The 26,681-nt window shown below is 38.2% G+C and overlaps 1 protein-coding gene across 2 annotated transcripts in view; it reads left to right on the top strand.

Annotated features, from left to right (window-relative positions):
- The window catches only part of FSHR (follicle stimulating hormone receptor), a 120,026-nt gene that overhangs the window by 32,871 nt on the left and 60,474 nt on the right, over positions 1 to 26,681 (top strand). For both annotated transcript variants that reach the window (XM_036435268.1, XM_036435267.1), the window contains exon 2: positions 21,320 to 21,391. In XM_036435268.1, the coding sequence (XP_036291161.1) occupies positions 21,320 to 21,391 (72 nt within the window). The remainder of the gene's footprint in view (positions 1 to 21,319; positions 21,392 to 26,681) is intronic.

The following is a 26,681-nucleotide window of genomic DNA, read 5'->3' as shown; positions in this document are numbered from 1 at the left end:
CTATGGCCACCACCTTCTCAAAAACCTCCTCTACTGTATTATTTTAAAGAAAATCTAAGACATAATTATCTTATCCAGAAATACATTCAAATGAATTTTACCAGGAAAAAAAAAGTGACATTTCTCTTAGGCAATTTCATCTTCTTATCACAATACATGTACATTATCCTGAAGCATATTGGTCATATCTATTTAAAGTTTTGTGAGCAGAAATATAATTATGAGAATGGGATTTTTCTCTTTGCTGAACTTGAGGACTCTAATTACAAGAAGCTCACACACATAACCAAGGTCTTAATCTTGCTTCCCCTGGGAAGTGACATTTTAGGTGAAAAGAATGTTCTAGTTGCTACCCTGTCCCTTGGAAGCTGCGTATTCTTGAGTAAATTGTCTTTCCTCGGTTTTCTCTTCTATAGTTTAGGGGGGAAGTTGCCTGCCCCCACTTGTTTCACCAAGATGTTGGGAGAATCCCATGGGCTGATCCATGTGGAATCATTTTGTAAAGAGGACATTTTACACTGTTCCAGTGTAAAAAATAATTACAAAGTAGAAAAAAATAGATGCATTGCAGAAGCAGAGCTCAGCAGGAGTGCAAAAGGAATATGAGGATTTGCCTGCCAACTCTCCTGTGGTGCTTCCTGGCGCCCCCTGTGAAAGCTCCTTATGGGCACCTGCCGGGGAGGCCAGGAGAGCAGCAGCTGCAGTGTGTCTGTGGGAGAGGCCTCCTCACACATGATCCCAATCAATAAACCCACCATCCTGGGCAATGACAGCTGCCTCCACCACTGTCGGGGTGCTCAGACACAAAAGCCACCAGAAAATGATAGTTTCACCTTCTTTTGAGACCTGAACAGAGGGACAAATCACTGTCTCTTTCCCCTCAGAGAGAAAATAAATCGTCTAATAATACTTTCCCCAGCTGACCAGAGAAACAGAGTAACCTGCTGAGCTGCACGCTGATGATTATTCTTTCAGCAGAAACTATGATCGGTCTGCATTCAAAGACCAAAGGCAAAAACACCTGAGAAGAAGAATGGACAGTGGATTAAAACAAAAGGTGCCCTCACCAATTTTCCTCACAGGACCAGCCGATAAAGAATAGGAGGCAGAGCAGGCACTGGGAAGGAAGGAAATGACAGTTGGTTATACAATGGCCCTGTGTCTGTCAGAGACGGTTCTGGGGCTACCATCTCTCCTACATTCAGAACATGGGCTCTCCCGAGCATCCTGATGGTTCAATGAGGACAAGTTGGCGACAACGAATTAGGACAAAGACACGTCCCAGAGGGGGTCTGCCCATAGTCAAGTTACATAGCCAAAGGCATGTGTGAAGCAAAACTCAGGACTCCCACCCCCCTCTTTTTTATTATTTATTTAAAGGAATCACTGTGTATCCATAATCATTGTGTGTTCCTAAAGCTAAGTGCTATGGTAAGCAACCTTGATAAATCACAAAGGCGTACATGAAAAAAATTTGTATCTCCTTCCAGCCAAGTCCCTGGCTGGGTAGCTAGTCTACTGATTCCATAGCCAGAATTCCAAAAGCCCACCATGGTGCAAGGGGGCTGGAAAAGTTGTCTCTGGCTGGACAGCAATCTCCAGCCCAAATGTCCACACGGTGGGAGGGTAGCACAAGAAGCAACTCAGACAGAACTTAGTATGGTTGGAAACTGTACGAATTTGTTACAAGTGAGGGGGTGGGATTGACCGATAGGCATTTGTGATCACCTGCTCTATGCAAAGTTCTATACCACTTGTTATAAGGATGACAGAGAAAATAGAACCCCCTCCATAAGAGGCTTAAAACCTAATGACGGTGCCAAAGTTGCAATCAACTAAAAATTAACTATATATTGAACCTCTGCCCATTCCATTTTTCTTGAATTGTGTCAGCTAATTTACTTTTATGGAATATTAGTGAAAGTCATATATCTACCTAGAAATAAATGATTTACAAGACAAGTACTCTTCACAGAAGAGTTCTATTGGAGGAATTTAATGAGCAGAGACAATATATTAAGTGGTAAGAATCAGCATTAGGGCCTGATGGCTTATGTTCAAATCTTGAGTCTGTCACTTCCGGAAATATATCTGCTCTGTGCCTCAGTTTTCTCACCTGTGAAATGAGGATGGAAACTGTTCCTACACTACAGTTATTGAAAGAATAAGCTGAGTTGTAAAGGTAAAGTACATAGAACCATGCTTGGCAGGGAGTGAGCATTAAGTTACTGTTGGCTATTATTACTGGGCAATGATATATTAAATATAAAGGGTGCAGACCACATGTAAATCTGAAGTCTTGAATGACTCAGTATGCAAACCATCAGCACCCAAATCTTGCTCCCAAATGTACCTTCCTGGCCTCTGCTTGTTCTGACCTCTGGCACTTCTCCTGGGCCAGCCACCTCAATAGCCCTGCTCCCCTAGACTGTTTCTTTTTCTTACTCCTCAACTCTGGCCCCACCTAAACAGCCTTGTCTTAATTTCCTAGAAGAAGTAGAAAAATTTTAATGTTCTTTATTGAAGGACTAGAGGCCCGGTGTATGAAAGTCATGCATGTGTAGAGTTCCTAGGCCTAGCAGGTGATCAGGGCTGATCTATTGGGTGAACAGCAGGGTGATTGGGGGACAGGAAGGGGTGTACTGGTACCTGTCTTGGCCAAGATGGAGCTGCCCACTTGCTGGTCCTGCCCGCTCACTGGCCACCCCCACTTCCTCAATCACCCTGCCACTGCCACTCATCACTTCCCTCAGGGGGGTGACCAGCAGGGCAATCAAAGGGGGTAGGGGACTGTTGCACCTTCCTTGGCTGAGGGTCCTGAAGGCAGCTCCTGTATTTAGCATCTGTCCCCCTGGTGGTCAGTGCGTGTCATAGCGACCATCATTCCACTGGTCATTCTGCAGTTCAGTTGATTTGCATATTAGGCTTTTATTACATAGAATTATATAGGATATCATATCCTTTTCCTAACTTGAAATTTCATTTTCCTAATGTGGCAGAGTTGCTTTCCATATTCCCTTCGTGTGGAGAGAAAGCAATTTCTGAGGGATTACAGAAGGCTGCTTCGAAGTGACATTGAGCTGTACCAGGTTGTGACTGGAGCAGGATGCTTTCCATGGCAGGTAGTTTTCTCTTTATTTGACCAGCTCTCATACCCAAAACTACAGTTGCCCTATTTCCCCTCCATTTCCCAACTTTTCTAACTATCCATTTGTTCCACTCCTGGCACATATTAGGTTATAAATATTTATGGAATGGATGTATGAATGACCCTTCAATGCTCCATATATAGTTAGCTATCTAAACTTTTGACCCTTTTAACTGTCTCTGGAGTATATCCCCTCATCACAGTAACCTTCACCTTCAGAACACAACTTGCCCTTCCATTCCAGCCTACTCTCAATGTTCTCAAAAGCACACCCAAACTACTCTGCACTATGCCTCACTCTGTTTTGCTTTCATTTCTGAAACCTTCCATGCTCAGCTGTTATATGATAAATTCTTGGCATAGAATTCTAGATGGGACATAGTCAACACTTAATGAGCCTCTCAGGCCCTCTGCCTACTTTATAACTAGATCTCAAGATACCAACATTCTAAGCTAGGTTTGGTTGACACATATAGACCAAAGCAAGGGCTGAGGAGACAAAAGGTATGTGAGAGTTGGAAGATAAAAACACTCAAATATTGATATGTACTGATGTGTCCAAGTGAGGAATATGTACTCAACACATATTTAAGTATGTGTTTCAAAGCCATGAGAGAAAAGAAAGGCCTCCATTTTTGTATTCAGAAATGCTTTTCTGAAACTCATCTCTTCTGCTGAATAATTGTATAAATTTGGGAAAGTCACCTAGCCTCTCTCAACCCCAATTTCAACAGTGGATAGCTATTTTTGCTGTGTGGGGTTATTAAGAGAACTACAAAGTAGGTATATAAAGTCCCACGACCCCCATATTATTCTTGCCACTTAGTACATTTCCAATAAAAGACAGTGATTGTTAAGAATTTTTTGATTAACCATTGTCAATCAAGTTTCTCTTGTATAATCATAGATAGATCAATTATTGTTCATATGTACTTTACAGAAGAGAAAACGGAGGTCTGGGTGGATTAACTGATTTGCTTAAGGTAATTTAGTTCACTTTTGAGGTAAGGTCTAGTTTTTCTGAATGACAGAAGGAGGGGTTATCCTCAGCTTGCCACAAACCTCTTCTAAGACACCATTCAACTCTCATTTCCACTTGGAAGATCCTACCAGCCCCACAATGTAAATCAAGGTCAGTACATCCAGACGCATCTCCTAGTAGAACTTTGTTTATCTGACTAGTGACCTTGAGTCCTACAGCTCCCAGCTGGATGGCAAGGGAGGACAGCTTACAAAGACAGAGGTGCTTTGTTCTGAAAGACTAAATGTATCAGTGTTGAGATTGAGATGGGACATTTGGGGAGTGAGAACCAACAGGCACGTTGATGAGAGTTACTTTGCAGAGCCTGATCTTTCTGAGGAAGCAGAAACTTCAATTGTTTTTCTCATTTAAATATTTTCCACTTACTTTTTCTTCTCAGCTTCCTGACTTTTGGAATGTAATTGCCAACGTCTGCTTTTAAGCACAGAAGGGGAGGTATTTGGCCTTCTAATGCATGAAGTGACCTTAAGTAAGCTTTCTTGGGACCATAGCCCTTTCACTGAACTTAGAAAAGAGGGCATCGAGTCTCAGGAGTAACTGGGGTAGTGGGTAAACCTAAGGAGGGAGTTTACCAACACAACACAATTGAGACATATAAATACCAACAGCACTCCCCTCAAGCTCACCCCCATCGCTGACCCCATACACACATACACCACACCACCACCACCACCACCAAGGAAATTACCCTTGCTCTTTCAGTGCAGGCTGACTTTTTTTTTTCTCTTTAAGACCATTCCGAATATTCAGATAAACCAAATTACCTTTGTTAAACTACACTCAATCTTTAAGCAGTGTGTTATGTTTGAGAAGCATCAAATATGACTGGCCCCAAATCTTCATCTCCTGCAATTACCCTGTCCAGGATTGATGGCTTGGACCCTTTCCCCCAAAGTCTTAGTATCTATTAATTTTTTTTACTCAAAACAAATATTTCTATTTGTTACCTGGATTCACTGAACTTTTCTTCTGGAGTCTCCACTGACAAATCCTTTTCACCCTCCACATGCCCCAAGTAGTTTTGGAGATCTGTTCTCCTATCTCCTCCATCTTCCTCGCTCCCCCTGCCACATACCCGGAGGAGCTTCAGGCCTCTCAGGGCCAAGCAGGGCTGGACCAGCTAGATTGCCTGGGTGGGTGAGGTGACTGTACCCTTCTCTGTCTGCCCTATTCCTTCCAAAAAGAAAGACCTATGCAAAGCAACTAAGTTTTCACATTCATGGCCTCCTCCAGTCTCTTATCATACCATCCCACAGGTCCTCGGGAACAAAATATATCTTTCTAAAAACCATTTTCCCTTATTAACTCTGTAAATCAACTTGCTTCTATCAAAGTTACAAATTGACTAGAATGCAAAGAACAGAAACATTCCTCTTTCTCAACATTCCTTTTTCTTCTATGTAACAGAAAAATCTTGATGGATATGAAAGAGGATGGAAGCAGAATGGCTCTCAGAGCAACTTTCCATGGTGAATCATTATAAACTCTGGCCAAACAAAAGCACCGCCATGTTTCTACCCTTACCCTCCTTCACAAAGAATTCTGACTCCAGGGGCCTCTCCGTAACACCACCGGTTCCTACTCAATACAAAGCAAGCCTCTGTCTGAACTGCAGGGAAATGGCAACAGCTGACCAGAAGGTCAAGGTGTGCCTGTTAGTCTGATCAGCCTTCTGGGATGCTGGTAAAAAGCAATTTGCCAGCTTCAAGGACCACCCCTTTTTCTCTGAGGGGTCACTGGGGTCCAGGTCAGCATTTTGCAAAGATTAAATCTACTTTAATCTTCCTCCATGTGAGGGTTTGCTACATAATGACCTTTTCTATTGTCAAAAGAAAACTCAGTCAGCCTTATTGATATTAATATTTTATTAAGCAAGAAACAAACTGTTCACACACAAGGATAATTCAAACCTGAGAATGGCATGACTCTCAGAGGGAGAACGCTACAGGATGGCTTATAAAGTGAAAATGAGGATGCTGTTTAACCTTTACAATGATTAGTTATTACAATGAGGGTTTCCAGATAGCAAGGGATTGGTTAAAACTGATTATCTTATATCATTTTCAGAAGGTGACTTCAATTTCACTTATGATTATCAGAAGCACTTACAAGACATAACCTAAATTAAGTTTCTTTTACATTCATGAAATGTGCTAGATTAAGTTTCACTTATGTGGCTTAACTGTTTTGTGTGTTTTTTCTGTTAAAGAGATCATCAAGCCTAGTCTCATTTTATTTTAACACTAGAGGCTTGGTGTACAACATTCATACACGAGGGGTGAAGGGGGGGTCCCCTCAGCCTGGCCTGTGCCCTTTTGCACTCTGGGACCTCTCAGAGGATGTCTGACTGCTGGCTTAAGGAGAGGACTATGCTGGCAGTCAAACCTCCCCCAAGAGGTGCTTAGCACCCTCGATGTGCTCACCAGCCATTAGCCTAGCTTCTGACTGAGTGGTGCTCCCCCTATGGGAGTGCACTGACCTCCAAGGGGCAGCTCCTGTGTTGAGTGTCTGTCCCCTGGTGGTCAGTACACATCATAGCGACCCCGTGTTCTGCCTTTTGGTCAATTTGCAGATTAGCCTTTTATTATATAGGACTATAAATGTTTCATGGGAGTAGCAAGAGGGGAATATTAGGGGACAAATTATCTGTCAAGAAGCCTCCTTAATGTTTTCTACATTCATTAATATAATCTTATTTTTCATCTTTAGTCTTTTAATTAGTCTTTGGATAATATTGTTTAATTTTTTTTAATTTTATTTACAAAGATTTTTTAAGATTGATGGAGAGAGAGATGTGAGAGCAAAACATGGATGGACTGCCTCTTGCAAGCCCTTTTGCCCCCTACCAGGGAATGAACCTGAAATCTGGACCCTGATCAGGAACCAAATTAGCTACCATTTGCTGCATAGGACAACACTCAACCAACTGAGTCACACTAGCCAGGACTGCATTATTTTAATATAAAATATTAAAGCAGTCTTGCATTATTGGGATAAACACCACTTGCTCATTGTATGTATTTCTTATTATATGTTGCTGGGTTTGATTTGTAGTGTGTTATTAAAGATTTTTATGTCTATGCATGAGGGATATTAGTCCACAGCTTTCTTCTTTCGTCCATATCTAGTTTTTGCTATATGAATTTTAAGATCAGCTTGTCAGGATGCAAGATCAACAAGTAAAAATTATTTTTACTTCAAATTAACACTGAACAATGAGAAAGCAGAAATAAAATCCAATACTGTTTGCAATGGCTCAAAAAGTTTTAAAATACTTAGGTATAAATCCATAAAATACATACAAAATTTATATCCTTTAAGTTACAAATGCTGATGAAAGAAATCAGGAGAAGTCTTAAATAAATGGTGAGATATACTATATTGTATTTATAATTGGAAAATGTAATATTTAAAATGTCAATTCTCCCCAAATTGTTCTATAAATTAACATAATTCCAATCAAAATCCCAGCAGGATTTTTTTTGTAGTTACAGATTAGACTAGCTTGTTCTGACATTTACATGAAAAGGCAAAGAAATTAAAATAACCAAAATAAGTTTGTAAAAGAACAAAATCAGAGAATTTACATTAACCAGTTTTAAGATTTACTATACAGCTATAGTGATCAAGAAAATATGGCATTGGCAAAAAGATACATAGATTAATGAAATAGAATAAAGAGTCCAGAAATAGATCCACACAACTATGGCTAACTGATTTTTTACCAAAGTGCAAAAGCAACTCAATGGAAAATAATAACCTTTAAACAAATAGTGTTGGCACATATGCAAAAATGAAAGAGAGAGAGAGAAAGAACCTTGACCTAAACCTCACACTTTTATTTTTAAAAAATTAACCCAAATCCAATATGGATCATAAATCTAAATGTGCAACATAAAATTATTAGAAGAAATCACTGGAGAAAATTTCTATAACCTGGAGTTAGGCAGTGTTTTTAGAAATGGCATTAACAGCATTATCCATGAAAGAAACAATTGATAAATTGGACTTTATCAAAATTAAAAACTTTGCTCTGTGTAAAATACTGTTAAGAGAGTAAAGACAAACTACAAATTGGGAGAAAATGTTTTTAAGCTACATATCTACGAAAGATATGTATCCAGAGCTCTCCGAATTCAACAGAAAGAAAGCAAGGGTAAAGACTTAGACACTTCACCAAAGAAGATAGAAGAATGACAAATAAGCACATGAAGATATGCTCAACATCAGTAGACATTAAGAAGATAATTAAAACCTCAATGTGATAAAACTGTACACCTATTAGGATAGCCAAAAACAACAAAAAACAAAACTGATACTTCCAAGTGCTGACAAGGATGCAGTGCACTTGAATTTTCATATACAGTTAATGAGAATGCAAAATGGTAAAGCTGCTCTGGAAAACAATTGGCAAATACTTATGACTCTCTAATTTCACTACTTATCCTTAAAAAAAATGAAAACACACATTCACACAAAAACCTGCGTATCAATTTTTATTCTAGCCCTATTCAAAATTACCTCAAAATGAAAACAGTTCAAATGTCTTACTATGGGTGAATGAATGAGTAACAGTAGTGTATTCTATACAATAAAGTACTACTCAGCAACAGGAAAGAACAAGCTATTGGCCTACACAACAAAATAGATAAATCTCAAGTGAACTGTACTGACTGGGGGGAAAAAAAAAGCCAGTCTCAAAAGTTATATTTTGCATAATACCATTTATATAATATTTTGGAAAGGCAGAATTACGGCAACAGAACACAAGTCAGTGGTTACCAGGGCTTAAAAGTGGGCGGGTCAGTGTGATTTCAACATTGAACCACAGGGAATTTTATGGTGATGACACTGTTCTGTATTCCAATTGTGGTGGTAGGGATTACATGAATCTATGACTCATAGAGCTGTATACACACATTGTATGTTAGTTCTTTTTTTTTTTTAATATATTGTATTGATTTTTTACAGACAGGAAGGGAGAGTGAGGGATAGAGAGTTAGAAACATAGATCAGCTGCCTTCTGCACACCTCCTATTAAGGATGTGCCCGCAACCAAGGTACAGGCCCTTGACTGGAATCGAATCTGGGACCCTTGAGTCCGCAGGCCGATGCTTTATCCACTGAGCCAAACTAGTTAGGGCTTTATGTTAGTTCTAAAAGACATACTTACTTTGTTACACTGCAGTTAAGAACTAAAAGTGAGATTGAGTAATAAGCAACTTTGAACTATAACTGTACATAACAGGTCTTCAATAAATGTTAGTTCATTTCCCCCACTTTTTCTTCCTCTTAGCTAAGGTGAAGCCCCAGTCCAGTGACCAGTGCCCTTACTAGCTAGAATCTGTATGTTTTGCATAGTTCAGAGCTAGAAAAGCCTGGCCAAGACTGTGCAAATCTGTACCCAACCCCTGCGACTCAGCTCCTCACCACCACGTTTTAGTCTAAAATTAGTGTAAAAGCCCCATTTAAGATGAGCATCTATTGCTTAGACCAATAGGTGTTTTCAAAACAGGAAATGTCAAAAGTCAAGATACAGATTTTATTCTGTAACATGAAATGTATCCCCATGTTCTGGAAATTGGAGGCATTTCCTCTGTTAAATGCAAGGTATCAATGCTATTCTGTCACTCCTGCAAAGCTGTTGCTTTGCCACATACTGTTACTCTAGAGATTATCACTTATAAATGTCAGCATCTGTAATGAAGGATCCCTGTATTTCTATTTACCATTTCTATTTACCATTCTATTTATTTCTACCAACTAAATATTATAGACAACTGTTTTGTTTCTATTATAACATGAACTATTTATTCAGAATCTGTTCTAGGTTAAAAGTTAGTATCTAGAGAAGCATAATGTGAGCTTAATTTTATTTTATGTTCTTTTGATACAAAGCATAGGTATTTATCTTGATTTCTGGTGAAATCTAGTCTAGTTCTTATTAGGATAAAGCACACAATCCTGAATAATGCTTTCTTTTCATCCCCACAGAAGAAATAAAAATTTTTTAGGGATTTTTCCCTCTGTCAAAATACATGTTGCTCTTAAAGATTAGGTATAGATATTATCAGGTTATTGCCTTGAAGATTAAATAATTCATCCTTCAAAACCCCATAATATTTAACATACTTATTATCTTGGGAGTGAATTTAGATATAGGGTTGCATTCTGAGCACCGTCCTGTTCCCTTTTCTCTGAATTTATTTTAAATAGTTCTATGCATTTGTTCTTGTCTCTAACAGGGTTCATTTGAACATTCAACATTTGCATTTTACACAGTCAGTAAAAGATAATTATTCAAGGCATATGCTTTCTGATTAAACGAGTGGAGCTTCTAAACAGAAAACGGACATTAGTTTTAAGTGCATTACGAAATACTTAAATTTATCTTTGGTGCCTGGAGCAGTGATCAGCTTTTCCTTGGTGTTCCTGTGTTTCATTTTTGGTGATTGTCATAGTCAGCCAGAGCCCATAGATTCCAGAAGGAAGTGTATCTCTGGTTAATCCTCTCAGATCTTAGCAAAAGCAGCTCTAAACTGACCTTTATGTGACAGTCGCCTTTTATTATTGCATCTTGAGCTAAATGTTGTCAATAAAAATCACAGTGAAATCAGGTTGACATTAATTGAGGGGACCAAAAGAACTGCTTCAGAGGCAAAATATGTTTGCCATTTTATCAGATGCTGTCTGAGACCCTGGTGAATCATTAAAGTGGAATCCTGTTTATTCACTCTGACAGAGTAAGGGCAGCCCTCCTTCCATCACCATCCATCCCCCCTACACTCTCGTTACCTCCCCACCCCCTTTTGCTCTGTAATCACCATACTGTTGTCTGTCTATGGAGATTTTGGTTTCTGTTTTGTTTAATCCCTTCACCTTTTTCATGCAGCCCCCTACCTCCTCCCCTGACAGCTGTCAGTCTGTTCTCTGTATCTTTTGAGTCTGCTTCTTTATGTTTGTTAGTTTATTTTATTTTTTATATGAAGGAGATTTGGCTTGGCCTGGTGCCTCTCGCTTGCTGGCCCTGCACCCCACTGCCCAAGTCGGTCACCTCCCTCTGTGGGGTGACCAGTGGGACAATTGGGGTCCCCAGCTTGCACAGCCTTGGCTGGCCTAGTGCTGCCCTCCTCCTCCCCCCCCCCCCCCACCTCAGATTGGGGCCTGTGATCTGGAGACAGCTCCTGCACTGAGTGTCTGACCCCTGGTGGTCAGTGCATGTCAAAGCAAGCAGTCATTCCAAGGGTTGTTTTGCTGTTCAGTCGATTTGCATATTAGGGTTTTATATAAATAGATTCCATATACTAAGAAGATAGTACATAGACTTGTAGAATTTTAGTACATACTAATACAAGCCAATTATTTAATGGTTATGGCTTGGCTAGTTTGAATTTATACACAGGAAGTAATAGATCATTTCACTGAAAAGGAAGTGTTGATAGATTATGGGGTGCCTCAAAGGGAAGACAAATGAGTTAAGACTTCTAAAGGCAATGATGATCAATGGAAGAGGCATATTTACGGCTTTTTTTTTTTTTTTTTTTTTTTTTTTTTTTGCCTTGTCTTACTTTTGAGTAGGAGAGTGTCAAGGCAAGCAGTGCTAGGAGGAGCACTCTGATCATGGTATATGAGACAGACTGGACAATAGAGATCAGAAGAGGAGGATCTGTTAGTAAGTCATAGCCAAGCCTGCAGACGAGGGAATGAGATCCGGCCTAGGTGGTGGCAGAGGGATGGGAAGGAAAGGGTAGGCTTAAGTGGTTTTGACCTTTACTAGAGAAAAGAAGGGCTAACATTATTCAATAATCCCTTCAGGTGGGTTTCATTCTGTATTGAGCACTTAACATAAACTTACTGCTTTTGCTTTAAAAAGAATATGACTGAAATGGGAGTGCACTTGAAGAGGATTCTACCATATAACACATTGTAAAGTTTATCTGATAGGAACTTAGAGATCATCTGGCCCAACCTCTTCACTCCACTGATGGGGCTTGACTTTTCTCAATCACTTACATACCTAGTTATCAGAGCCCAGATTTCTAATTTTTTTACCCTAGTGATCTTTCCTCTTCACTGTGTTGCTTCTTCATGCTGAGCTTTTATATAAATGGGTTATAAATCAGGTATCAGGTTCAGGTAAGAAGATGAGCATGAACAGGTGATAAAACGAATGTGAACAAGTGATAAAAATGTGGTGTAGAGAGAACCACTCAATGCAAACAAGGAACAGGGGAGTCGGGAATGAAAGTCTCCACAACCTTGATATAAAGGTTACACAAAGAAAGAGATAAAGTCAGCAGTGATATACAGTTAGCAGTAGTGCCTACATTGCTTTCATCAGCCCAGTACAGATATTGAGATAAGGGGAACATAAATGGAAATAAAAGGAAAGCAGATTCAAAACACCTATTAGAAAGCCCTGTTCCCTGGAAGATGATAAAAGTGAGGAATTGCCACTCTGGGAAGGTTGTGGAGGGGGTCATGGAGGCTCAGGGCACAGTGAGGTGTCATTGCAGCTGGGCTCTGAGTAGTGCCTGACTCATGAGTTTCTCTCCTAAATGAAACATCCTGGCATTATAAATTGACACAGTAGTTTGCTCCAGTGTCTACATAGTACAGATTACCCAAAAATTTAGCTGAGTATGTGCTCTAATGAAAACAACATCTACACAACTGGACCACCCCTCTCCAGTCATTTCAGTATCAAGTAGACAATTCATGTGGCTGAGCTCCTGACTGGCAGATGTTTCTGGCAATCCTAAACGGTGCCAAAAGGTAAAGCCAAATTACCCTCCCTGTCTTAAATCCCTCATCAGCCCATGTAATAAGAACTAAATAACAGGGGAGAAAATAAGCATATGAATGTTTTCCATGCCTTTCCTTCCATTCACTCTCCCATGATGTTCATAATACTTTTTTTCTCAGAGACAAAGCATTACAATGGACGACTTGGGGAAGGTTTCCACCAACTCAGAAATCATAACACATTGATCAAGATGAATTTAGTAGGGTACAAACAGAAAATCACTTGCTTTACTACCACTGCCAGGCAAACCTGCTCTGTTGACGCATTATCCCCCAACCCGGATGAACTATGGGGCAGGCATAACTGTTCCAGACTCATAAATGTAATGAAAGGCCACTGTTATTATTAAATGTCCACTTTCATCTGATTTAAAACTGCCCTATTGCACTGCTTGGGCCTGCTTCAGACTCAGAAATCTACAACTGGTAAGGAACAATTTCTTCTCTCGTTCTTATTCCATCTCCTTCCCCCATTGCTGCTGACTCTGGCCTCACCTGGGTCGGGCACAGAAAGGAGGGAGCCTAGAGCTAAAGGCACTGGAGCTAATGCTGCTGATACAGTGGCCCTCTGCCTTCAGGACCCTCTGGTGTGGCACATGGGCTCCTTGGGATTCCTCACACTGGAGACCTCTACCTGTACTTCCCAGAGATTGATTCCCCTGCCCCGGGCTTCCAGCAGTCCACTCCCTGCAAGGTCTCTTTGGGGTCAGTTCATTATCAAAATAAGTCCATTCCCCTCAGGCTAAGCCGTCCAACTCTCTTCTGCAGGGTCCAGATTTGGCTCATGGGAAACCCACACCCTTGTCTATGGACAACCAGCTCTCTCCCAAAGCAGCTGGCCACTTCTGACCTTTGGAGGTCAACCTTGTCCTGTTTCAGCCTCTATATCTCCCCTTTAATTTGTTCTACTAATACCTCCCACATTTGGCTTATGGTGAGGGACAAGGGCCCATTCCAGACCACGGAAGAGGGGAGACAAAGAACATGGACACGTCTGTCCCTCAAGAGAGACTTCGCAACCACCAATGCATCCTTGGCATTTGTGTGTACATCCTGTGTGTTAAGGGCTAATGCTAACTGAACCCACATTCAGGTGAGGCACACCTGAATCTATTCAATTGTTCTAAACAGTTAAGGCTCGGGCCAAAATGTGGAAAACTTCTGTTTTTAAGTAAAATTTCAAGTCAAATTGTATATAGGAGTCACCTCTTCCTACCTTGGTACCTCTTTCCTGCTATTCCCTGCCCCACAGTCTTCAAGACCCATGTATAACAACAAGAAAAATGCAAACAATTGGATGTCCAAATGATTTTGACTGTAGGGTAGTCATCTGCTGGGTCATGGTAAATAGCCAAATCAAGTTATTTAAAATCTTTTTTTTTTCCTGGATGATTTACTTATTTAGTTCAATCCACCCATTTGTATACCATAGTTTTCATACACACATTTTCAGGAAGTTGATTAGGATGAGTTTGACCTAAAAGTGTGAAGCACAAAAACTCTTGGCATTTTGAGGTCAGGAAGATGATCAATTTCTTTTTCGCATATCTTTTGCCAAGCTGTTCTCACTCTAATTTTTAAACTTGTGTGAAATTCAAAGACCACAGAGCCCAGTGTCATTTACACTTGGGCCATCATAAAAAGGCAGCTTTCTCAAAAAGAATATTGGCTGTTTTCCAGATGGCCAGAAGCTTTTTATGAGATTTTAAAAACTATTCTCCTTTCAGCCAAAAGGGAAATTGAATTTGGCCAAGGGTGAATAGACTCTTCTAAAAGACATATTCACGGGATCCTGAAGTTTCCCAATTTCAGGAAAGAAAACAGTAAATCCCACCCACCTCATTTATCAGGGAAGAGATATTAAGTAACTTGCAATAGTAAAGAAAACATTTATTTTCACAATGGGGCTTGATAAGTTGTAAATTTATTTACAGAAATCACCCAGGCACTTTATTCCACCTTGCAGAGTGGAATAAAGGTGCCATCTGACAAGAAGGGTATGATGCCACTTCTAAATCTCTCTCTCTCTCTAAGTTTAAAAAAAAACACAAATAGCCGGGACCGGTTTGGCTCAATGGATAGAGCGTCGGCTTGGGGACTGAAGGGACCCGGGTTCGATTCCAGTCAAGGGCATGTACCTTGGTTGCGGGCAAATCCTCAGTGGGGGGTGTGCAAGAGGCAACTGATCGATGACTCTCTCTCATCGATGTTTCTAACTCTCTATCTCTATCCCTTCCTCTCTGTACAAAATCAATAAAATATATTAAAAAAATAAAATAAAATAAAAAAATAAAACAATAAAAAAAACAAATAAATAAGTGATGCTTGGGATATGGCCTGGTGAGAATTTCAATCTTGAGTAATTAATTATGAAATATTTCAAGCACAAAGTATATAGTATATAATAAAAAGTAGAAAATACTATAGATGTGGTTGTTTACCTCTCTTTTTCCTCCTGGCACAGAGGTGAGCACTATGATAATTTTGGTGTTGATCAATCTCAGAATTTTCCTTTCCATAAATAGATATGCATTACTACACGTTTTAATATATAAGTTTTATTATTATTATGCAGTCACAGTGAGGCCAACAGATCAGAAGGCTAATGCCATTGAAAGATAGTTTGTCACACTCACAGATCCTAAGAGAAGAGTGCATGCCACACCAAGGAAGGGTACACGGGGAAACACCAGAGTCAGTCAGGAAGCAGAGGGAGCCACAGGAAAATGTGGCAAGAGTCACTATTTTGGCTTCCATTTAAATGAATAGAAAAGAGAGGGCAAACAAGTTTAGAATTGGCTAGTATGAATAATTTCAGCAGACTATGGGGTGTATGGACTCTCCAGTAGGAGTGATTGGGACAGAGGAATAATGGCCCAGAGAGTAAGGGCTCTAGAAGGTAGGCGGTGGGGCACACAGAGTTCAGATTGGCTGTTTTGCAGATGAAAGGCACACTCACAGGCCAATTGTGAGCCAACTCTAGGAATTAGTCCTGAGAGGAGGAGTTCCTCCAAAGTCACAAAGTCACAAGATATCAAAACATCAAAAATACAGGATAAAAAGATGACTCGTGCAAAACAATATACAATTTTATATGGCAGGTTGTTAACCTTTATAAAAATCTAGAGGCCCAGTGCACAGATTCATGCACTGGTGGGATCCCTCAGCCTGGCCTATGCCCTCTCACAATCCAGGACCTCTCGGGGGATGTCAGACTGCTGGTTTCAGCCCAAACCCATGTGGTAGGAAGTGGAAGACAGGCTGAAATTAGCAGTCCCCATTCTTGTCTTGTGAGCTCATTTGTGCCTGGCTGGTCCCCATTCCTCTCTCCCCAATGTTGAATGGCTGAGCTATTATTATATGATGGCATGAGGGTGTGATGACCATTTGCATATTAGCTCTTTATTATATAGGATTGCCAACCAGCTATTCAGAGTACTTGTAGCAGTTTACCCTTCCATCAAGAGTATAGAAAATGTCCCATTATTCCACTACATCTGCAGTATTGTTATTCTGAAGTTTTCCTTTTAATGTTTGCCAGTGAGATGGCATGTAATGGTATCTAATTAATGTTTAAATTTATATTCTCCAGTTACTAGTGAATTTGAACATTTTTTCATGTGTTTATTGGACATTTGCATTTTCTCTTATGTAAACTCATTGATCACATCTTTTGCCAATTTTCTACTGGGTTGCATGTATATTTTTGTTGTTACGTTATAAAGGTCAGATTGCTAACACTTTTTTAGTTGTATGTGTTGTAAATGTCTTTCCCAAGTCTATATCTCATCTTATCAATTACTTCATGTATCTTTGATTTACAGAAAATTTAAGTTAAATATAGTCAAGTGTATTAGAAATTTTCTTTCCAATTTTGGTCTGTGGTTTTTTGTGTCTTTTTAAAGAAAGTCTTCTAAACAGAATATTGTATTTTATTTAAAAGTTTTAATGTTTTGCTTTTTCCAATTTAGATCTTTCGTAAACCTAGAAGTGAGATTTTTTAGTATGATAATAAGGAAGGATTTTTTGTTATTTTTCCACTAGGATAAACAATAGTATCCCATATTTTTCTCCATTGATTTCTAATACTACCTGGCCATTTGTCATTTCCTATTTTTATAGTCTACTGTATTTTTGTGTTCTTAATTCTCTTCCATTAATCTATTTCTTAATCTCTGTCAATACCACAGCATTTTAATCACTGTAACTTCATAAAAATCATATTGCCTTTCCTATAATTTCCCTGATCTTGTTTTACTACTTCAAAATTGGTTTGGCTATTTTTCCATATAAATATTCATCAGTCAATCAATTTCTATGCAAACATATCAAAACACAAACAATATTGTGCATTAGATGGTCTTGCATGTAATTTATGTGTTAATGTTGATTAAAATAGATATCTTCACAATATTGAGACTTCCCATTTAGAATGTGCTATTTTTGTTTGTTCAGGGCTTTTCTTAATGCCTTTAAATTAAATATTTGATTATGCTTGCTTCATAAATTGCTGTCTTGTTTTCTTAATGTCTTATTGTATAAGTTTTGTGGTCATTGTAATTTATATATTTTAAAATATTAAAAGAATGCAAATTATTTTGTGTACTAATTATAAAGCCAGATACCTTACTAGACTTTCTTATTAGTTCTAATAATAATCTGATTATTTTAAGAATAAAGTGTCTTTGTTGTATAGGCAATCATGTTATCTATAAGTAATGGCAGTTTTAAAATAAAAAATCCTGACATATATTTTTCTTCTCTTACTGTGTAGACAAGATATCTATTGAATAGTACAAGATTAAAGAAATATGTAATGGCAGAAATCCTTGCCTCATTCCTAATTTTAATGGAATATGTCTAATATTTTACCATTGATAGACTTAATGGTTGATAGACTTAATTCTTTAACATATTAAGAATATTCCCCCTTTTCCTTGTTTGTCAAAAGTTGTGTGTGTGTTTTTTATCATAAATGGGTTTTTGTTTTTATCAAATACATTTTCTATGACTCTTGAGAAAATAATGTGGCTTTTCTCTCTTAATTCCTGCTATGTGGAAATTTTCTTTAAGTTTTCTGATATTTAACAACCCTTGAATTCTCAAACAAACCCAAACTGATAATGATGTATTATTTGTTTACATTCTATTGGATATATATTGGCACTATATTATTTCAGATTACTCTATTTGCAGTAATAAGTGAGATTGACTTAAATCTTTTCATTATTTTATTGCCTGTCTGGCTTTGTTACTAATGTTACACCAGCCACATAAAATGGGCTGGAGAGTATTCTCTTTACTAGTCTCTGGAATAGTTTGTATCAAATTGAGATTTTCTATTATTTTAAAGAGATATAATTTATTTTTTAAATCAGATGATGCTGACCTTGTTTTATGATGGGTAACTTTTAAGCTACCAATCCAATTTGTTAATGTTTATAGATCTATTAAATTTTTCTAATCTTCTTGAGTCACTTTTGGTTAAATATGTATTTCTAAAAAAATTACCCATATTGTCTGACTTTTCAAACCTAATGTTATAAAATTATTCTTAGTTTTCTCTCATTTAAAACCCAATATACTGGTGGTTAAATGCCACCTTTCATGTTTTTCATTGTTTTATTGTTTTTATTTTCTTGCTTAAAGTTAACATATTTTTAGTCTATTAATCTTTCTAAATAATTAGCTTTTGATTTTATTGTTTCATTGTTTTTAATTAATTTCTATTTTTATCTTGATTATTTTTCCTCTCCACTTTCTTTAGATTTATTCTCTCAAGGAGTACTTAAACTTTGCACTGTGCTTTAAGTTAATCTGTTAGACTCATTTACTTTATTTCTAAAATGAAAATTCACTAAGAATAAAGTTCCTTTTCCTTTTGCCTTTACTAATGCTCCCTATTTAAAAGAAATTTGCACACACATTTTATTTTAATTAATTACAGTTAAATCAATAAAAACATAACAAATTAATTACCAAAAAGTTTCTGGTTAAAGCCTGGCATGATAGGTTGGTTTTGCAACTTTAAGTTATAAACAGTTTTCTTTAAGAAACATTCAAATAATGTTACCTTTCTATAACAATCATTTTTAGTGTTAGATTTCTAAATCAACAATTCTTGAAACTATTGTAATATATTTTTCAATATTACAAGAAAGTTATTTTTACCCTTCTTAGCAATAAATTTATATAGAAACTTAACCTTATAATTGTGAAATACTACATTTAGTATAGATGGAACTTAAACTCTATGTATCAAATTAATTTTAGCTGAGTGTTTATCTTCTCAAAACATTTTTATCACAGTTCCTCATTTCATAAATTTTCTTGTTAAACTGCTTTTGAGTTACCCCCTTAAGTTCTGGCCACAAATAGAATAAATAAATATTGGATTTATAATTTTCTGTTTCCAGGATTCTGCTATTCTTTCACTAGTTTCCTATGCTGGAAGTGTAGCTCATTAGTTTTCCATCTTTTTACTTTTTCTGGTATAATAAAACTTCTAACTTATCTATAAGTAACTAGCTACAACCCATAAGTTTTATATGTTATATTTTAATTAAATTCCAAATAATTCCTAATTTTTATTGTAATTTCTTCTTTGACCCATATCATTTAAAAGGATGTTTATTTTGTTTGGGTTTAGGCTTTCCTGTTGGGTATGCATGTTTTGGGATGGAGTGGAGTTAATTATATTTCCTTGTTGATTTCAAAGTGATTTAATTGCATCATTGCCAAAGAAAATGATTTGTTTGATATCAATTTGTTTGTGACTTAGTTCTTAGTCAATATCCTGTTAGTATTTCTTATTAAGTGGGTAAGCTTTCCAATGATTATGAAAACCCACCTATTCAATAAGGAGCACTAATTTCTTTGTTCAGCATTCCTTCTTGCTTTTTGTTCTTCCCCACTGAATTAAATTTTCTTACAGATATTAATAAAGGAATTCTTTTGCTAAAACTCTGTGGTTAGTGGATAATTAAATTTGTCTAAATGTGTCTTTAGCATCACATTTGAAAATAAACGTTTTGTGATATAGTACTCTAAATTGGCAATTTTTTATTTTCTCTAATAATTCTGAAGATATGTTTACAAGTTTTCTAATTTTTAATTTGATGATAATATATTTTTTCCTCTCTGTTTGCACTTAAAATATTTTTATTGTCTACAGTTTTAACTAATTGATATTTGGCAGTAGAGTTATTTTTGTTCTTATCCAGCTTTGTTGAGATTTCTGAGTCTGAGGATTTATGTCTTTTATAAATTATAAAATATTTTCAGATTATATTTCATTGAAAATTGACACCCATTTTCTGTACCTTTCTTTCTAAAATGCATAAGAGAGAGAATGCACAGAGGGAAGAAAAGGATCTTTGCATCTCTCTTTCATGTTTCATCTTATGTACTAGTTTTCCATCAAAACACAAATCCTTTGGCTAAAAAGTCCAGGAAAACTGCCTTTCCCCACACTTTGGCTCAGTTTACCCTCTTAGTATTCTGGTTTGCATTCATTACTCGGGTTTTCAGTTGGACCCCTGAAGGTTCCTCATATATTCTTGCAAGCTCAGCAATGTATTTAGAAAAATATTTTTTATATGTTATATAAGAAATCTATGCTATTTTTAGTGGAAATATCTTCAAGTTACCTAGTTTATAGCCTGTCAGGAAATGGAAATCAAGACTCTTCATCTTCAGAAAGGATATAATTATAGTAAGTTTTAAATACTTGCCAAAGCCGGTTTGGCTCAGTGGATAGAGCTTCAGCCTGCAGACTGGAAGATCCCAGTAGTGGGTGTGCAGCAGGAGGCTGGTCGGTGTTTCTCTCTCATCGATGTTTCTAGCTCTCTATTCCTCTCCCTTCCTCTCTGTGAAAAATCAATATATATTTTAAACACTTAATACAGGTACAGGCAATGAACATTCTTAAAATATGCCTTCTACTATTGGGTTCATTGTCTCTTTGAAAGGTCAGCTACAAATGACAAAAAAAGGGAAGAGGTATTCAGGGTTGGAGTAGAGGAAGGGCTACAGTAGGCAAAATGGTGACAAGCAAGGTTCATATTCGGCTCTACCATGAGCTGTGTGACCCTGGGCAACATTTTTAACCTCCTAAACCTGTTTCCTTTTATACAAAATGGTGCCTGGCTGCCTCACTGCTTCACTGCTTTGTGGTGAAAATGAAGAGAGACCATGTAAAAGCAATTTCAACCATCATTAAATGGCAAAGACTTAGCTGGTTTGCTGTTAGCTGATAATAATGCATTAGGCACTTATTTATGAATGGATCGGCTGTCATATTTTTATGTCCATTCTCATTTCAGGAGGTTTGTCCTCACCAAGCTTCGAGTCATCCCAAAAGGAGCATTTTCTGGATTTGGGGACCTGGAGAAAATGTATGTACCTGACAATATCGTGTGTGAAGGCCTCAGTCGGGCTATGGGCAGCAGCCTCAGATCACATCTAGCGGGATACCCTCTGCTTAGAAGCCAGAAAACTCTCCATACTGGCTCCCATTTTATTTCTGCATCACAGTTCCCAGACAGTAATGTGGAATCTTTCAGAGTGGGGCACTGAGATGAACACAAGCAATCCAAGAATTCTCATTGCTCTCTTCTATTGATATAAGGTGTTGTTTCCAAAGTACTCATGAGTGGAATTTTTACAAACAAAAGCCTGTTTTCTCTGCTGACATCATTCTTCTTCAGGGAAACCTTCTATCATTTCTGACTAATATTTAATTGACAGCAGCACCTAACATTTATGCTTTAGAGCTAGGCTTCCTGTTCCCAAGCCACGCTGACAAGTGGTAATTGATACATAAACATTTAAAAGTATTGGGAAAGTTTACAGCACTGAGGGAGGTTTCCTTTGAAAAGAGAAAACTCCTTCATTAACGCAAACATTCACTTCTTATTGGGTTAGTGTACGTAGGGACTGTACCAAATAGGATTTTCTCAAAATGGCGAGCAGCAATAAAAAGCAGAACAAATTCTCCCATATTTTAGGTAGCCTACTCTCCCTTTGAAGGCTCTTAATTCCATCTCCAAGGCCTTTTGGGCTGGGGGGAAAAATGTATTCTTCACTGCAGTGGCAGCCAGATTTCAGGACTTAAGTGCCAATAAACACAGCAACAAATAAACAGATCACACAGAGAATGAAAGCTACCCTCCAGGTTACATGTGTTTTGCCTTCTTGAAGCCATTCAATTTTTCCTCTTGGTTCTTTCTCTCACCCTGTCATCCCTTTAAGAAGAATATTTACTGGGTTTGAGGAAAAGAGAAAGATGCCCATGAATGAAAGAAACACAAAGCAGGTAGTTATTCTTAAACCACCTGCATAGAGGGGAGTGGTCAGAATCCTGGGATTGGGTGTTAGTTTTAACACAAACTCACTGTGTAACCGCAATTAAGTCACTGTATCTGTCAGGGCCTTGATTTCCTCACCTGGGGGCTAAAGGAGGCATTCTAAAGGGGGCAGGTGGTTTATGTGTTCTCCAATTTCTCAGTGCAAGCAACCTCCAGGTGGATGCGAGCCCCTCGGATTTACCTTCTTGAAGACATTCAACACTCACAGGAATTGGAAGGTGAGGCACTCATCTGAGCAGAACTCACCAAGGTTAACAGGGAAGCAATAGATTTGGAGAGCTTTTGGCTCAAGGTGTGCTCCTGATGGATTATCTATTCCTCTGCCTGAAATTAACATAGACCAGATGATTTTGATGCCCCATAATTGCATCAAAATTATACTAAAATGCAGGAATATCAGATATCACAAATAATCCACCTTAATAAAATCCAATCAGCAATGTGACTGACCGCTAATTGGACGTGCAGCCTCAGACGAGACCTCTCTGGGGTGATCTAAATGGTTGAGCTGAGCTGACATAGCAATGATTTCAGAGTCAGGGCAGCTAGAAACTCCTCACCCTCCTCAGATGAAGCTTGTCCATCTGTGCCTCATGTCTTTATTAATCAGCCTGCGCTAGCACAGTGAGTACACAAAAATTAAAATTATAGTGATCTTATTTTTTCCAACACCCTTTATGTCTTAAGGCTTCAAAAACACTACCTGGTAGAGAGACGAGTACTGAATTGAACTCTGAACAGACTGTTTGTGCCTTTCCATCTCTGCTCACCTTCATTCATTGTCTCCCCTTCTCTATGAGTTCTCATCTCCTTTCCAGAGCTCTCCCCTGCGTTTTTCTTTTTCCTTCAGTTTTTAACCAGTTTCCTGAACTTAATAAATATTGGCTTCCTCTCCAATATCGCCTTCTCCAGAAATCATAAAATTCCTTTCATTGATTTTCAGCGTGTATCCAAGGTACACCTATCCTTATTTAAAAGAAGTGAGGGTTGGGGGAGGAGCTTTCTGTATAAATTCTGCCTTCCTTCCCTGCTACCTTCCCCTCTCCTCCCATCACTACCACTCTTTAGAAAAAGCACCTGTATTCACTGTCTCCCTCTTCTTTCCTTTTAATCACTCCATAGGCTGCCCACAGGCATGGTGGCCACCGATTACCTAACTCTATTATTCCAGTAAAGTCCCTAACAATACCATAACTGACTGATCTAATTACTTCTTCTTTGTCTTCCTGGTACTTAACTTACATGTTCTGAAATAGATTTTACTGACCATTCATGACATTATTAATGCTCTTCTTCCTTTTAATTTCAGTGATGTCACACCCTTCTGCCTGCCCTCTTACCTTCCCAGACAGCTCCATAAGCCATTTCTCTATATTTCATGTTCCTCAAAGTTCAGATATTCTGGGGATCCATTTTTGGCCAGTTTTCTTTTTTTATAGTCATATCTCTAAATCATTATTCATCAAAGAGTGTCATACTATCATGGCACCTTAACCTTCATCTTTAACCCCCACCTCTCTTCTGAGACTGTAATTTTGGTTTTTAAATGGAAAGTCTCCAAAGTATCCACACCTAATTAAATTGCAAGTGCCTCAAATTCAATGTGTGCACATTATCTCTATCCTTAAATTTCTCATCTTCCCATGCAGCACAGAGAATAACATCACCATCTGCCCAGACTCCTAAGCAAGGAAATTCTGTCTCCTTGACTCAGGACCCTCTGTCCCTCATATCCAGGTGCTACAGGAGTACTATTAACACCCCCACAAAATCATTTCCAGAATGCCCTCCTCTCACTCCTGCTGCCATTAGATCCAAAGTCTCATTAACTTGCATAGCCTCCTGCATGAGGCTGCCATGCCTGTCCCAGCTTAAATCTCCCCACCACTCTGCTGCCAGACCTACATGGCTCAAACTCACTTGCAGAAGAAACTGGAAGGGGCCCTTATTGCTATGGATTTAGTTATAAGCCCTGGCACATGCATTGTATCACACACTTTCACCAGGTAGGAAAATGTGCCATTTTCCAAACATTTTCATTACCAGAAATAATATTATCTATTTAGAATGTGATGGCTGGTTCTTTGGACAATGCCTAGCAAGTAGAGAGATTAAAAAAAAATAGTATCAGGTGGAGGAAGGGAGGGAGGGAAGGAGGAAATATACTTTCACATTGGGCTTATGTAGATGCTGTCCCTCTGCCTAAAATTCCACTTAAAATTGAAACAGAAATCTTGCTTATCCTCCAGGCTCCAGTTCAAATATTTCTCTTTTGTCCTGTCTTTCCAGAACTCTTCAGTGTTTCCAAATCACAATCTCATGTTCAGAGTATTAATAACATATTTATTGGATTTTGCTGGCTACCATTTTAGCAATTTTATACATATTTAGGTGATAATTTAATTAATTTCTAACTCCCCTATTAGACTAAAGAGTCCATGAGCACAAGGACATTTTTGCTTTCACTTGATAGTGGATCAATGGTGCCTCACACAGATTAAATACAATAAATAAATGATAGATGCATGAATAAAAATGAATGAATAAACAAATATAATTAGTTGGAGAGACAAGGTATCCAGATATAAAAAGAAAACACTAAATAGTATGAATAGTAATGATAAATAATGTACAAATTTAGAGGCATTTGAACACTGGCTGAGAATCTACTATTCTAGACATTTACATAGCTAGAGTTTAAATATAACCCAGGCCAAAAAAATGTGCAAGCTCATATGTGCAAAATCAGTGGCACAAACTGCATTTGTTATAATTCCTTTTGTTGTGAAGGGAGAAAGAAAATAAACCTCAAACAGGCTTAAGGGAGAAAAAATGGAATTTAATGGCTCATTTAACTTGACAATCAGAGAGAAAAAATGGCTTCAGAAACATCCCTACGCAGGTTCAGTGTCCTTAGGACTTGAGCTCTTTTCCTCTCTCAGGTCTCCTTCCATTATGTTCATTTCAGTCACCAGCCCCACCACTAGTGGCAGTATAGGCAGTCCCAGTCCTGCCTTCCCATCTTGGGATCTATTCAGAAAGGCAGAGCTGACCTTTTCTTGATCTATCCCAAAAAATCTGTAGATTGGTATGACTTGCTTAGATCACATAACCATCCCTGGACCAAACACAGCAGCTAAGGAAATGTGATGCTCCAATTGGCCGTAGCTAGGGTAAACAGGCTTTATTCTTAGAATTGAATGCATCTACCCCAACCATATGGACCTGGAGTCAGGGAGGGAGACCCACAGACAAAAACTGATGTTGTTGCTGGAGAAATAGTGGAGACTACGTGCCAGTAATTGGGCAAATAACTAAGGTCTAAAGAAAACTAGTCCTGTTCTCATCCAGAAGAGAAAGGTCTCTATGGGCAGGGTGGATGGGGATTTGATAAAATTGATTCTTCCCTCTTCCTCCTGTTAGAATAGTTGAAAGAATCCAATGATTCTGCCCAAGCCCATGCTGATGATTCTCCTTCTTTCATTAACCCAGCTTAACCCACTCCCCTCTGCCTGAATTCAAAGGGAAAGTCTTCTTGGTAGAACTGGGGCAGAAGTGTCACCATCAGAAATGAAATGATCACTGTTCACACCTTAGCTTTCATCAGCATCACCGTCTCAACCCTCCTCCCTGCTTTGGGGCCAGCTGGGGAAAAAGGAAAGCATTAAACTCTGCAGCGTGAAGTGGCTTTGCAAAGTGCATCGTAAACTGTTTACATTGACTTTAATTACTTTGGAGCCTTATGTCAGCTTGGTATAACGTGTGAAGATTACACTGAATAGGGTGGGGGGGCTAGGTGACAATGTGGTGATTTATTGTAACCAGGAAAATTATGTATGGAAATGAGAGCAATTTAAAAACATATCTTCCATGCCATTATAACACTGGAGAGGGAAGAAAAGCCAGTATATAACAAAATATCTTTGAAAATAGGAGCATGATGAATATGTAAATGAGACCAATCAACATCAGCTGAGATACGTATATGCAGATGAGACCGCAATGAGCCAAAATGTGAAATAGCTCCCAAACCATAAATATGAACCATATAAAATTCATTTGAAATATTCATGATAACATAAGGACAAAAAATATAATCAAGTGATTTACTTGCATATAAAAATGAGAATACTAGTCTGACACTCCACCCTCTACTCCTAAATCACAGGGGGTGAAAAAGTTAACAGAGGGACTTATAAAGAAAGATTTATTGGGTGAGAACGGTTGCAAGCACACTAAAAACGTTGAGGATCCTCCAAATTCTCAGTCCGTGGAACTCATTCAGCACAGATAAAAGGAAAGGAAATAAACCAAGTAA

Source organism: Pipistrellus kuhlii, unplaced genomic scaffold (genome assembly GCF_014108245.1).
Source record: "Pipistrellus kuhlii isolate mPipKuh1 unplaced genomic scaffold, mPipKuh1.p scaffold_m20_p_13, whole genome shotgun sequence".
Lineage (NCBI taxonomy): Eukaryota > Metazoa > Chordata > Mammalia > Chiroptera > Vespertilionidae > Pipistrellus > Pipistrellus kuhlii.
Note: the sequence above shows the minus strand (reverse complement) of the source record. Positions and strands in the feature narration are given on the sequence as shown.